This window comes from Aphelocoma coerulescens, assembly GCF_041296385.1.
Source record: "Aphelocoma coerulescens isolate FSJ_1873_10779 chromosome Z unlocalized genomic scaffold, UR_Acoe_1.0 ChrZ, whole genome shotgun sequence".
NCBI classification, from domain to species: Eukaryota; Metazoa; Chordata; class Aves; order Passeriformes; family Corvidae; genus Aphelocoma; species Aphelocoma coerulescens.
The window spans coordinates 43,610,297-43,624,124 of NW_027184085.1; the positions used below are offsets into that span (position 1 = coordinate 43,610,297).

General features: G+C 38.5%; 1 protein-coding gene across 2 annotated transcripts in view; it reads right to left on the bottom strand.

The window, feature by feature from the left end:
* SLC44A1 (solute carrier family 44 member 1) overlaps positions 1–13,828 on the bottom strand; it is a 66,476-nt gene that overhangs the window by 37,303 nt on the left and 15,345 nt on the right. For both annotated transcript variants that reach the window (XM_069001086.1, XM_069001085.1), the window contains exons 2-4: positions 13,598–13,687; positions 11,393–11,535; positions 3,688–3,824 (exon numbers count right to left, since the gene is read on the bottom strand). In XM_069001086.1, the coding sequence (XP_068857187.1) occupies positions 3,688–3,824; positions 11,393–11,535; positions 13,598–13,687 (370 nt within the window). The remainder of the gene's footprint in view (positions 1–3,687; positions 3,825–11,392; positions 11,536–13,597; positions 13,688–13,828) is intronic.

Below are 13,828 nucleotides of genomic sequence, written 5' to 3' on the forward strand. Positions count from 1 at the left end.
CAGAAATTATAGCCACCTGTCTAGTGTTTCCCTTTAATAATGACATTTCATTATTCATTTGGCACAGTCATAGATGAATTGTATCTTCAAGGATATTTCAAATGCTTTGGCAAGTCCTTGAAAACATCACTGCAGTATTTCACGGACATTAAGTTTTGAAGCACCAATTGAGTTTCTGGGAAAAACAGCTTTCAGTCACACTGCTCAAAATACATCATTTTTTAAGGGCCAAGACCAACAAAAACATTGAATCACAAGCATTCTGTGCCTGAGGTGTTCTACTGGGTGAGAAAAGACTGGGGAGAGCAAAAGCAGTCAGTTCAAAACATATAACATTCCCAATTGTATCCTGTCGATAGCTCTACAAACTCAAGTACTAGCATGGCTGTTTGAGAACAGCATTACAGCATTTCTCAGGTAACACTACAACCATCCTCTGTCACTTCCAGGAGTTGCACCAGAATATTCCTGTATTTTACAGCTTGCATTTCTGTATAGGTCAAAGGTCTGAGTGGTCAAGTGCCCAGCTTTCTCTTTCCCTTTTTCCTCCTCTTGTAAAAGGTCCCAACTGGTTCCAGTTTTCTGGGTGTCAGTTCTTGTGAACAGATTAAATGTACATGCTTTTTTATTTCGTTAAAATCAGCCTGGCTTTGTAAGGGGTGGGCTTCTTCTCTTCCTTGAGGGGAAGGTACTGAAAATGCAGGACCTGACTGGGAAAGGGCAAGTGAGGTAGGGGTGGGAGTGAAGTTACTGCCCTGAAATGGTGCCATGTTATTCACAAAATCAGCTCCTTTTTCCAAATTACAGCAGAAGAGCAAGTGCATCATTACTGATTCAGAAAGCTAAAACGCTGCTTTGTCACAAAATGGTCTTCTTGCCTCAAGCAAGCATTTTCCCTGCCCTAAATGCTTATTTATAATCTCGCTTGCAGAACTGCACAATAAATATGAGCTCTGCCACAAGCGTTCTGAATCTTTGGGATTGGCAGCTCTGTCCTGTTGTGTTGAGGCAATCAAGTGCCTGTCTCACTTTAGTAAAAATACCATAAATGCTAGGCTAGCTGGAAAATCATATATGGTTTTGATCACTAGTAAATATAAATATGTTTTAGTATCTTTTACATGTTACAGCTCTTGATAAAGCTGTTTGTATTAAAAAAAAACATTTATTTGAACTTACCACACTACCTCTTGATGGGCAACTGAGGGACAGCAGGTGATTTCTTTGGGTTTAGGAAGGGTTCTTAAGCAGTAATTTTTTTAAGAATTTCAAGGTGCATGGACAAGTAAGGTGATATCAGGGATGGCATATGAGCTAGGTGAAAATGGCCAACTCTACAAAAGCACATGGAACAACCTACATAGTCTGTGTCCAGATAATTGCTATTTTCAGGATGTGGGAAGGGTTAAAGCTTTCAGAAAGGCTCAACAGAGCAAAATTAAGAGATGACTGCATTCTTTACCTATATACTTAAAACATTAGGATTTTCTTTTTAAATGTTAGAAGTTGTGAGCCTGAGAAAATTCAGTACCGATTATCACAAAATCAAACACAACTTGCCCTCCTTCTTCAGAAATTGACAGCTGAACTCTCTATTCTTAACTATATATCATCACAAACACAGAAATTGAAATTAAGCTCTATATGTAGTCATGTTAAAGGTCCTCAGATTTCATTATTATTATTTTTACAGTGGAGTCAATGGTCACTTAAAACAGACTGCCAAACCTAATCCTAGTATGAATTAATTCAATTAATGAATTAATTAAAATAAATTTAACATAGTTACAAAGTGGATCTCAGAAAAATTATTCTGCTTACTGACCACTATAGTTTTGGTACTAATTCACTTTTGTTGCTCCATAAAAAGGCTGAATCACACTTGAACTTTTACTATATATATATGCAACTGTTAAGATAATCAACAATTAAGCTGTTCATTTGCTGCAAAACATAATTTCTTGGAACTTCCATAGGTTTGTGAACATTTAAGCAGAAATATAACCATGAGGATGAGAATATTTCTCTGAACAGAGTGATTTCATGCACAGACTTCAGTTATAAAAGGAAAGCTCAGTTTAGTGTAACACCTGTTTTTGATAAGCCAAATACCATATAAGGAAAATTAGGAATTGAATTCATTAGTGATTTTGTTTTGCTCCAGCACCAGGTTTCATACTTTTGACCAAGCTTCTGGAAACTGAAAAAATTGCCTGTCATATTAATAAAAAAAAAAAAAAGTTTTAAAATCTAAAGCTCTAAGGAAAATACACTTAAAGAATCATGAGGACAAGACATAGCATAGCATGTTTTGGGAAGAGTGGTTTTTGTTGTACTTTAAGAGATAGTTACACTGAACATATTTCAGGCACAATTAATAAGAGATTTAACTTATAAACATAGAAGCAATGTTGGTGATAAAGGAAGACAAGACTGAATTCCAATACTTCAAGAGGTACTTAAACTCCACTGCAAATGACCTTCACTTCATACTAACAAAGAACTGGCCCGCACTGGCTAAGAAAAACACAGCATGCTCAGAGAAGGAGTAAAGAATGCAACTTCAGATATTGACTATTTTCACTTGTAATTGACAATGGTGCACAGATCACACAAGGAAGCTGTTTGTGCGGCTCTGTGAAAGCTGTGAGGCCCCATAGCAATTCAGCTTCCTGATTCAGGTATCAGACACCCAGATGTGCAGATACAGTGCAGTGGGAGACTAAGGGCACTAGCAGTGTCCCAGGGCCACATCAACTCACTCTGCTTTCAAACAAGAAGTACTCACATAACCTAATGCTAGTACAGAAATAAACATTTCAGTTTCTTTTATGGAAAGTAATCAGTTCCACTGCTTTGAACTGGGTCAATCCAGACTAACTCATTTTTACTCAAGAACCTTGCAAAGAAATATTACTGCATCATTTTAAAAGATAACTTTAGGACTGTTCCCACTCATTAGCAAGATGTTCCCACTTGAATAGCTAAAAAATGCTGAAATTTCCTCAAATTGAGTTTTTTTCTTTACTTTCTTTTGTATGTCCAAAGGTTGGTTACTTCTCATGCATTTTATTCCATAGACTGCTAAAATAGGAACTGAGCTAGTAATGTCAGTACTACTACTACTTCTATTGAGAAAAAGTACTGCTCTTAAGGAAGACAAGGTATAATATTTCCTTGTTAATGCAATTAGTTTCCTTTACACTTATTTTTTAAAGAAAAGCATAGGAAAACAAACCCAAACCAATCAGGAACTGCACTGTAGCACTGAAGAAAAGCAGCAATATTTTCACACACACAGCCATACTCTGTGCCACGAGTGCCATCAAACAGTATCACAGCTCTCACTAACCCCGTGTACACGAGAGCATTTCAACAGCACTACTGCTAAGCAGCAATGTCAGAATATTTCCTTCGGAGCTGAAAACACATCATATACTCAGACATTCCTTCAAATGCTTGTTACACTTTGTACTCCTGTTTTAAAAACAAGCTTTCCAAACTGCCCAAGACATGATGGAATACTACAATGCTGTAATGTACAGTAATGTTTTAGCTTAATGAAAAGAGCTCATTATTTCTATTCATATTTCTTAATACATAAATAATTTTTAGCTCAGCTAATGCATGAGTCTTTTTTAGATCCTATGAAAATATGAACAAAAACAAACCTATTTTTTTTCATACCATTAGTTTCTGCAAATTTCTGTACATCAGCCAGAGTTTTCAGTTCTGTCCTTGGGCAAGCTGATACACACAAGGCAATAGACTTAATCTTCTGATGTACTAGATCAATGTTGCATGGATCCAAGAAGAATACATACCTAGGGAAGGAAAAAAGGTAAATTACTTCTATTTTAATTAACAATTACACTGAAAAAAAATTCAAACTATGGGATTCAGTCAAGACTGAGTGATTCAGTCTACCCAGAAACACAGGAAATTTGATATTATTATAACTCTGTGGATCAAAAAAATTTATGTACTAAATATATGCACAACAAATGTATGGGTATTTATCTACCTTTGGATCACACAGAATGGGTGTTTAACTCTACCTGATTTAAGTCCATTCAAATGGTGCTACCCAGAAAACCAGCAGTAGTCCTACCATGCCTCTTCACAGATATGAATCCAACCATTCACAAACCTTTACTCCAACCTTAAACTTGAGTTTGAGATTGCCAAATTTTTTCCAAAAACACCCAACAAACCAAATAAAGTCACTCTTATGCTGCAAAAAGGAAAAGGCTCATGACTATATTAATGAATACACATAATACCAGTAATTAAGAACAGCTTTTTAGTTTAGATTGATTTTCCATGCCATGACAGAACAGATTACTCTAGTATTTAGTTAGAGATAAAAATCCTTTGGATATTTCAAGTAGAATTATGTAATGTTTAAGTGCAGTATTTTTAAAGAGATTCTCTTCGCTAACTTTCCACAATGAGTGTCATTTAAAAATTCAATGCATGAAGTACATAGTATAGATTCTTAACTAACATCTCCTGGCTATATACACTTTATGAGAAACACTAACCCTACAAAACTTCCGCTGGTATAATACAGATGCTTTTCTCTTCGAAAGTTGACCAAATCTTAAATTCCTACTGTTCTGGGATATACTATGCATTGAAATATTCTCTTCATATTACCTAACATCATATATGAAAACACCAGCAATCTGCCACATAAAATACCATTTCTATTTTTGCAGTCCTCATGATGGGAATTCATTCTGTAACCAGTAAAAATCCCTTCTGCTCCTAGAAAGCATTTAGCTCCTGCCTGGACACTTTCTGTCTATATGCTAATTGCTGTCTACTGTTCTATTACCCAGTATCAGTTCAAGAACGGTTACTATGTAGTACAGTCTTCCTTGAAAGTCCCTCAAAACTCATGTCATCTAAATCACCTGTAACATGGTAATAGATTACTTGCATTCTTAAAACATTCCTTTCTTTGTCAACATCTCAATGAAATCGTCCACCTCTATTTCTTTTTTACTTATTCCATACTACACATCTCAGGACTTCATAAACTAGGGTCTATGTTCACTGAAGTCTGAGAAACAAGTGTAAACATGAAAATTCTGTCCTGCAGACACAGTTAAAGTAACTGCATGCAAGCCATAAGCCACAGTTATCCTTATTTCAAAGAAAATACTCTTGAGTTGATACCAAGACATACAATAGCTGTTTTAATTGAAGTTCCTCCAGTTGTTGTCCCATACAATAAGGGCACATAGAAGGAGAGTGTCTACTCCTTTGAGGGTATTTGGTCAAAGGAGCTACAAACAAGAACCTACAGAGTCAAACCTGATTGATAATGGCAAGGGAGGCTAGGATGGGAACAAACCTGGTCAGTCTCACTAATTGAATTATGTGGATTATGAAAATTACGATTTTTCAGTAAGACTATCTGGCTGAGGACCTTGCCAAATTGAGATAAGGAAAATGAGGGAGACACTCAGACGTAAAAGTTGTCCACTTAATGTTAATAAAAACAGTCCATCACACTAATTGATGGGCTATCAAGAAACTGCAGACAAGGACTTTGTGATTGATAGGGATGCAAACTCCTAAGCGCAGAATGTCAGAGGGGTCAGTGACACTGTGCCAGCTGCGGAGGGAATGTGCATAGGACAAGGTAGAAGACAGAAAGGGGTGTAAAAGGGAATGGTTACATGCAAGTTGATGTTGGTCAGTACAGTACATTATCTGATCTCAGCACCTCAACACTGCAGTCTGTCTTGTCCTATTACTGAAGCTTTTAACTCTCTTTGCCTAATTCTATCCCATGTGCATGGATGCTGCAAGAGCTGCAGGGATTAAGTGCCAGCTACTGGGGGGACTCACATGGGTGTGAGAGTTTTGGTGCCAGCAACTGGAAGCAGACCAGGGGTTTGGCTGCCACAGGACTGTGGTGTCAGCTACCGAAGTGAGTGGGGTCTCAGTGCCAGTAGCAGCAAGGGGTCTTGGCAATGAGCTGCTGGGGTGGGAACAATGTGTTCCCACAAAAGAAAAGCAGAGGTGGTAGACTCAGCATAGGTGGGCACAGCCCTTGTGGTGCTGGCTGTTGTACCTTCCCCAGAACAGATCTATGCAAATTATAGAATCATAGACAATCCTGATTTGGAAGGGACCCACAAGGATCACTGAGTCCTGCTCCTGGTACAACTCACTAGCAAACTCCAAGCTGTATCAGATGGTGAGTAGGGAGCTCTGGGTGAGAAGTGTTGGGTGGGCAGAGGGTCTGTGGTGTTATTTTGGGGAAACTGTGGGTCTGTGATGCCTGTGGAATGAGTGTGTAAGTGTTTGACAGTCAGCATCAAACTGGATCAGCTGCTGAGTAGGGGGATCCCATGAGGCGGATAAGGGGCAGAGGTGCTGTGCTGGTACTCAGAGAATCCACAAATGTATATGAGAGCTTGCGAACCTGGAAAGCATCACGCCTGTGCCTACACTAGGGACCTTCTGCCACTGTCAGCCCATGAGGAGGAGGGGACATGGTTGGCTGTTCTTGTGAGTCTCACTGTTGAAGGCAGCACCTTGTCACTGCCAGTCTGTGTAACCAGCTGTGTCAATGTCCCATATGTGACTGTCCATCCACATCCCTCAGCCCAGGCAGAGACCCTGGGTTCTGGGAACTGTAGGACTGGACTCCATTTCCTGGGCAGGAGGGTCCTCTAAATTTCCCTAAGGAAACCAAATCAGGAATGTTGCCATTAGCAAGCTAGAACTCAGCCCACTTCCACAGTGGTTTCAATTCAAGGGTCAAGCTATCATTTTAATTGCCAGAATATTTTATAAAATAAATGCTACAATTTTAACTCAAACCTGGAAGTTGAGAAATACAATGCAATTATAGTGTCATATGCAGTTTTGACAGAAGTGTGGGCATAGCCTGAAACAGACACATGTCATTTGAACACTGCATTGTATAGTACGGAGACTGTTCTGACAGCAGTAAGGGAGGTGCACAGAAAACTCCAGGCTATCAAATCTGTGGCTTCAATCTGTGGCCTAGGAAGACACAAGTAAGATTTTTTTTTTCCTTTCTAGCAGCTAGAACAAGAGCCAAAATGCTAGGCACCAGCATTACAGAAGAAAAGTTAAATTTTTTGTTTATAAAGCTTACTTGCAGAAAACAAGTGGTTTTACTGCAGAAAGTTTCATACTGTCACCACAGAACAGGTTTTGTTTCTCTCTAGAAGAATGTCATTACATGCTTTGTGCTGCAATTCCAGTTATTTACAATCAGCAATAGACTAATTTTCTAATAAGGAAACAACTTATGTCAGCAGTACAAAGATTGATGTAAACAAAGTAATCATATTGTTAGAGATGCTGCAACACTGCAAATGAAAATGTTTGCTATTTGGAAGTCAATATAGTAGACTTACAACATATGCACGTTTATGCATCTTTATAAAGTATCAGCCCTGTAGAGAAGGACCTGGAGGTACTGGTGCATGAAAAATTGGACATGACCCAGCAATGTACACCTGCAGCCCAGAAAGCCAACTGTATCCAGGGTTTCATAAAAAGAAGCATAACTAGCAAGGCAAGTTTTACTCTGCCCTCAGGAGTGTCCCCCCCCTCGTATACTGCACCCAGCTCTGGGATGCCCAGTACAGGAAAGACATGAACCCCTTATAGCAAGTGCAGAGGAGACCCATGAAAATGATGAGAGGGCTGGAGCATATGAAGACAGGCTAAGAGAGTTGGGGCTGTTCAGCCTGGAGAAGGCAAGGCTGTGAAGACACCTTTTGGCAGCTTTCCAGTACTTGTAGGGGGCTTCTGTAAAAGACAGAAAGTGACTTTTCACGCAGGCAGATAGTGAAAGGATAAAGGGTAATGGCTTTAAACTAAAAGAAGGTAGATTTAGAATGATAGAATCATTTTCATTGGAAAAGACCCTTCACGTCATCTACTCTAACTGTAAATGCAGCACTGCCAAGCCCACCACTAAACCATGTCCCTAAGCACCACATCTACACATCTTTTAAATACCTCCAGGAATGGTGACTCAACCACTTCCCTGGGCTTGATAACCTTTTTGGCAAAAAGAATTTGTCATAATGTCCAATCTAAACCTCCCCTTGCACAGTGTGAGACCATTTCCTCTCATCCTGTCACTTGTAACCTGGGAGAAGAAGTTGATTCCCTCATCTACAGCCTCCTTTCAGGTAACTGTAGAGAAATAAGGTGAAACCAAGAGCTAATTTGAACATTAATAACACTTAGAATAGACAAAGCTAGCATCTTAAATATTGCCTAAAATTTAACAGCTAGAGTGTACAGCCCATAGGACATGGTATAGGAACTGTAATGCTCATATTGCAACATGAAGTACAGAACCAAGCAAAACCCCCACAAAAACCAACCTAAGAGGATGTGAAGATGACCACATGGCAACCACCTGGTAACACAACAGCAAACCAACGAAAAGAAAGACCACTCCAGACCCTAACAGTGCTGTTGGTCCAGGCTGCCACGTAAGGGATAGGGAATTTAGATTGCAAGGGAAATAATTCCCCGCGTATTTCCTCATTCAGGTTCTCTTTTTCCAAGGCACATAGATCAAGCTACCAGGTATCATAACTGATCTGTGCCATCTAATGGAGGTGAGAGTCTAGTGTCAAAAATGTCTTTAACATTGGGGCATATACAGTTTCACTCAACCAAATACTCTCTGTAGATGCTGCAAACCATCCCTGGGTTTTCCCACTACCTAAGCATTTCCAATCATTTCCTAGGGTCAAAGGCATGTATTAAGGTAGAATGCCACCCTAACTGTCCTCCATAGCATCATATGCACATCTCCTTGTACTTGAGTAGACAGCACGAACTGAATTCTGTCCAAATAACAATTGGTGATCAAAAACCAGACTGAATTAGCACTTCAGGGACTTATACTTGGCTGCCATGGTCATCATTTATTTGCAAATAAAAAGGTCATTTCTTTAACCCGTTGTAACTACCAGAGCTTGTAAAGCAAGAAGCTTACTTGAAGCAGACAGGTTTGATTAGAATTCCCTGCCAGATGTAGAGTATAATCCTATGTCTGACTCTAGAGCACAGACTATAAAAATGTGTTGTGGTTTCTTGTAAAAATAAAAAGATGCCTGACCCAGTCTTTGTTCATGAGACCAGGTTGTAAAATCCTCCTTCCCAACATTTCAGCTCACTGGTTTCAGCAAATCTGATGTACACAGAGCAAATCATATCCCTGTAAGAACTCTGCTTTTCACTCTTACCACCTAGATTTCCATATCCACACAGACCACATCAATTTCACTTCCACGTGACAGTGCCTATGGGTTGCTGTCATATACAAGGAAGAAAATGTTATTTTTACAGATGATTTAGCTTTTCAGCCCTTGGACTGGGAAACGAAAATGGAATTACCCTGCAAGCAAAATGAAATGAGAATTAACTTCACGTTTCCAGAGCCCCATTTGTGGAGCTTAAAAGTCTTTTCTTTCTCCACACAAACTGAAATGTACAGACAGGAAGAAGAGTTTATTTTTACAGTCTGTCTGCAAAGTGCCCCAGTAAAAATAGTATTAAATACTCCCATGAACTCCACCTCAGACACTGTAGGAACTCCATCCGCTAGAGACAGATGCAAAGCAGATAGCTTTTTAAATGTGCTTGGCAAATTTTCAGAAGAAACTATGGGCTGTGACAGAAGGAAGGATCACTCACTTATATAAGAACCAATCTCTTCCAAAACTGAACACCCTGGACTATACCAGGCACTTCATGTGAATAGTTAAAGAATAATCTGCCTTAGCAGAATGCTTTTTCTTAACCAAATAGAGATGATTATATCTCAAATATGTATCTATTAATTTGCTTAGATCATGCCTCAAGCCATGACATCTTTGTTAGAAAAACGTAATTCTTTTGAACCTTATTAAGACTCTTGACAAACAACAGGCTCCGTCAATTAGCTGTGTTAAAAACAGTCTCTCTTTTTTTCTGCTGTCCTTTGAGCTTGCATTTACAAGAGGAAATCACTTAGTGGTAGAGGTTTCCCCACATGGTGGTCTGATTTATGTCAGATGTAAAAGACTATCACAATATTAATTATTACATTTCAATAAGGTGTCTGAATTTCTCTACCTTCACATGAACTCAGACACCATTTCTTTCTAAAGGTAAACTTAAAATTACGATTTTAAAATTCGCTTTTTTTCTCAGAACATTAGAATCATTACTCTGTACTGAATACAAATGGGTTTAGAAAGTGACAAAATGTTTATGTAAAAAGATAGGAAAATTATGCTGCATAAGTTTTAAGCCTTTCAACCTTCTTGAAAGATGGGATTATATTAAGAAATTATTTTTCTGACATAAGAGATCTGTAGAAAGTTCCAGACATTTTATTTATCTCAAATATTTCTGGTAACCAACAATTATCTATCTACATTAAATCTTAAATTACATATTTAGAAATCTTTAGAATAGCAACTCAAAACAACCAGATCTCAGGAAAGTATGCTTCCAAAATAATTTAAGAAAATCATCAAATTTTCTGTTAGTCTGAAAGTGTGAAGGAAAAGGCTTTCATACTCAGAAATTAATAACTTTTTAGTTCCTTGAAGTAATCAACAGTGAAAGAAACATTTTTTTTGTCAGTTAATACCACCATACTAAGCTAAACAGTTTACTTCCTTAAGTCACCCAAGTTGTGCAGAAGCCCTCTGAGCACTTACTGACGGACACACCTCAAGAGACATTCAGGTTTTCTACCTGTCAGTGCAGAATTCTTGCCACTGCTCCAGTACTACTACAGCAGTGTAAAGTCCTTCTGTACAACCAATAGGAAGTACCTGAACTAAGTACGAGTTTTAAACAGGACACTGCTTAATCAAAGCTCTGTGTGCCTCTAAAGTTTTGTGCATTTTTTCCACAAGCCACTTACATATATTCTGCCTACAGTTTAAGTTAAGTCTTATTCTAAGGCGCCAGGTACACTTAATCTCCCCCTACACCTAGTGGCAGAAACCGAGCATACAAGATCAAAAGCAAACCATTTTTACATGGATATCAAAGGCTTGCTCCCAAATCTAAGACCTAAAACTCTAACAAACAAGACTTTTCAGCAGCCTAATACAATATCCTACATGAAATGGATACTGAGAAAAAGTAATTCCTCAATGTCTTAGCTGTATTCATATTGCATATCTGCCAATATAGAGTCTCATGTTGCCAGTTGTTACAAAAGACTGTTGTCCTCTAAGTGACAAAAGTGTCAAAGGTCAAGTAGAATGAGTTAGCATACCTCTTTTCCCACTTTATCTAAAACCACTCTCAAAGGAAGAAAGGTTTTGCCTTTCCTGTTTTACAGAATGCAAAAATTGTATCACATACTTACTTCTTGTGTGTGAGGTCCAGACCACTGTTGACTATTCCCTCCACCTTAACATTTTTCTGTCCACAAATATTTCCATAACTGTCATATCCTGAAAGCAGTCTTGCAGCTGCTCCTGTAGCTATTGAAAAGCCACAGATAAAACCCTGGAGGAATAAAAAAACCCCACAGTTTAGCAATACTCTGTTTGACAGATGGGAAAAGTTGGTTTTATTAATTTATTTCTAAGCAGAGATTGTCTAAAAATTCTTTTAGACTGGAAAAGGAAAGACAAGGATCATCACAGAGAACTGTTGTGCAATAATAAAATTAAATGCAAGCTAAAAGAGGATTCAGACATCTAATACTGCATATCATACAACCATAGTCAAGACCCTTGTATGTGTTTTTTATGAGTCATATTGTCAGCAAGTGGGCATGAAGCAGAAGTCAGCAAGTGAGCAAGGGCAGGCAGTGAAGGAGAGCTACAAGCAGAGATGTCAAGGATTGCTATGCATCTTAGAGAATCTTCCACACAATCCAGATTTTCTTGCTTTCCGATTTTTTCTTTCCTTTAAATTAAGTGCTTTCAATGATGAGATAGAATGAACAGGCCTATCTAACACAAGTTTCTTTTAAGGAAATCCTCTTAAAGCAAGTGACCAGGTCAAGGCCACTATGGCTTAAGATGCAGGTTTTAAATGCAGGAAAGAAACAGATGCAAAGCAAGATGGCTCAGATCATGTAATGTGGAAAATACCCTAAGTAAGCAGGTCTTGCTGTGAAATTTCAGAGATATTTCACAAGCAAAACCAAGATCAAGGCAGTGATTGTGCAAACAAGAGACCGGCCCAAAAGCTTCATTATCAAACCACTGACAGGGAGAAATGAACAATCAGCTCACTCCACTACCACCAAGAAACTGTTTTCACATGTGAGGCAGGCTAAGATGTGAGAAGTGGAAGCAGAATAAACAGCTGAAGCAAATGCATGGAGCAAAAGACGGCAGTGGAAGGATCAGATGAAATGATGGCAACAGGAAATGAAGTTGGAACAGTGAAAATGTGGGTGGTTCACCCTGCAAGTGAAGTCTCCTAGAACAGCAACTATGTGACCAAGTTGGATGATTGCTCTGTATATTATATCGATTAGACAGCAAAATTTGGGACATTCATGCACATAAAACTAATTTATAACTGGGGGAACAGGTAAGTGTAACTGAATAATCAGGGAACATCAGCAAAAACAGAAAAAAAAAACACACAAGAGAGATACTTGTTTCAGGAAGCACTGTGCTTTTTGCAATTTTAAGATATTCATATTACAGTGACACTGATTTTAAATAATCATTATAATTTTTGCATTTGAAGTCCAACCATTGAAAAACACCCTAGGGAAGGTAGAAGAAATTTTTCAGTGGAATTATTCCAAACACCAGAGACTGAACAACAGCAGAAAAGAAAGCTGAGAGCACATAAGTCCCAAACACCTCTAAGGACAACTGCTTGCAACACAGCAGTAGAAAACAGCAATGGACATTTTCTGTTTAAGAAGAGTAGCAGACATAGGTCCATGAAACAAAACAAGATGAAAGGAGGTGTACTTCTAGTTTTCATTAACCTGTAACTCTTGGAGGTTTGGTCTAGTAATAAAAAGTGTAGAGTGTTGTGAGGCTGACTTGAGAAAGGTGATGGTTTCATCAGAGAGGACAGAACTGTTAAAACTTTGAAAGAAAGATCTTATCATTAGTAATACGGTTGTTAAGAACAGCTGCTTCTACTAAGCATTCAATACAAATAAATAAATTAACAAATAAACAAAAAGTCAACTCTATGATAGCCAGAAACTTTGCTTCTCATAAGAAGTTTACTGGGATTCACAGAACTGTTTACCAGACTCCCAGCTATCATTTCTGGGACATGCAGAGCCCCATAAGGAACATAAGTCAAGTGGTAATTCACCATGCTGAAAATCACTTATCACTGAAACTGCAGTTTCAGGGGATGAGAAGCTGGAGCAAGAACTGGCATAAACAATGAATTACGGATCCCTACCAAAGGCCTTTGATATGTACATACTACCCATTTCTTCTACAGCTGATGGTTCCCATGCAAATATATCCTGACCTTTTCCAGTGATTAAGTTACTGATGGGTTTTAAAATTCCTTTCTTATGAATGCAAAGTCTTCAACTATGTAACATTTACAAAATCCTCTGAGTTTTACTCACCATTCCTATGCAGAAAAGGATGAATAAGAGCAGCCATGGTACATCTGTGCAGCTGTGGTCTTCCAGAGGCTTCCACTCTCGCTTGGAACTCTTATGTGAGAAGAGAGAGATAAGGTTAACAACACTTTAATTGTCTGCTCATAATAGAAAAAGGCAGAAAATTATTCTACAGGGCATTTACATACAGCAGGAGCCATCTTTAAGTGCCAAGGTAGTTGAAGAAGTTTGGTC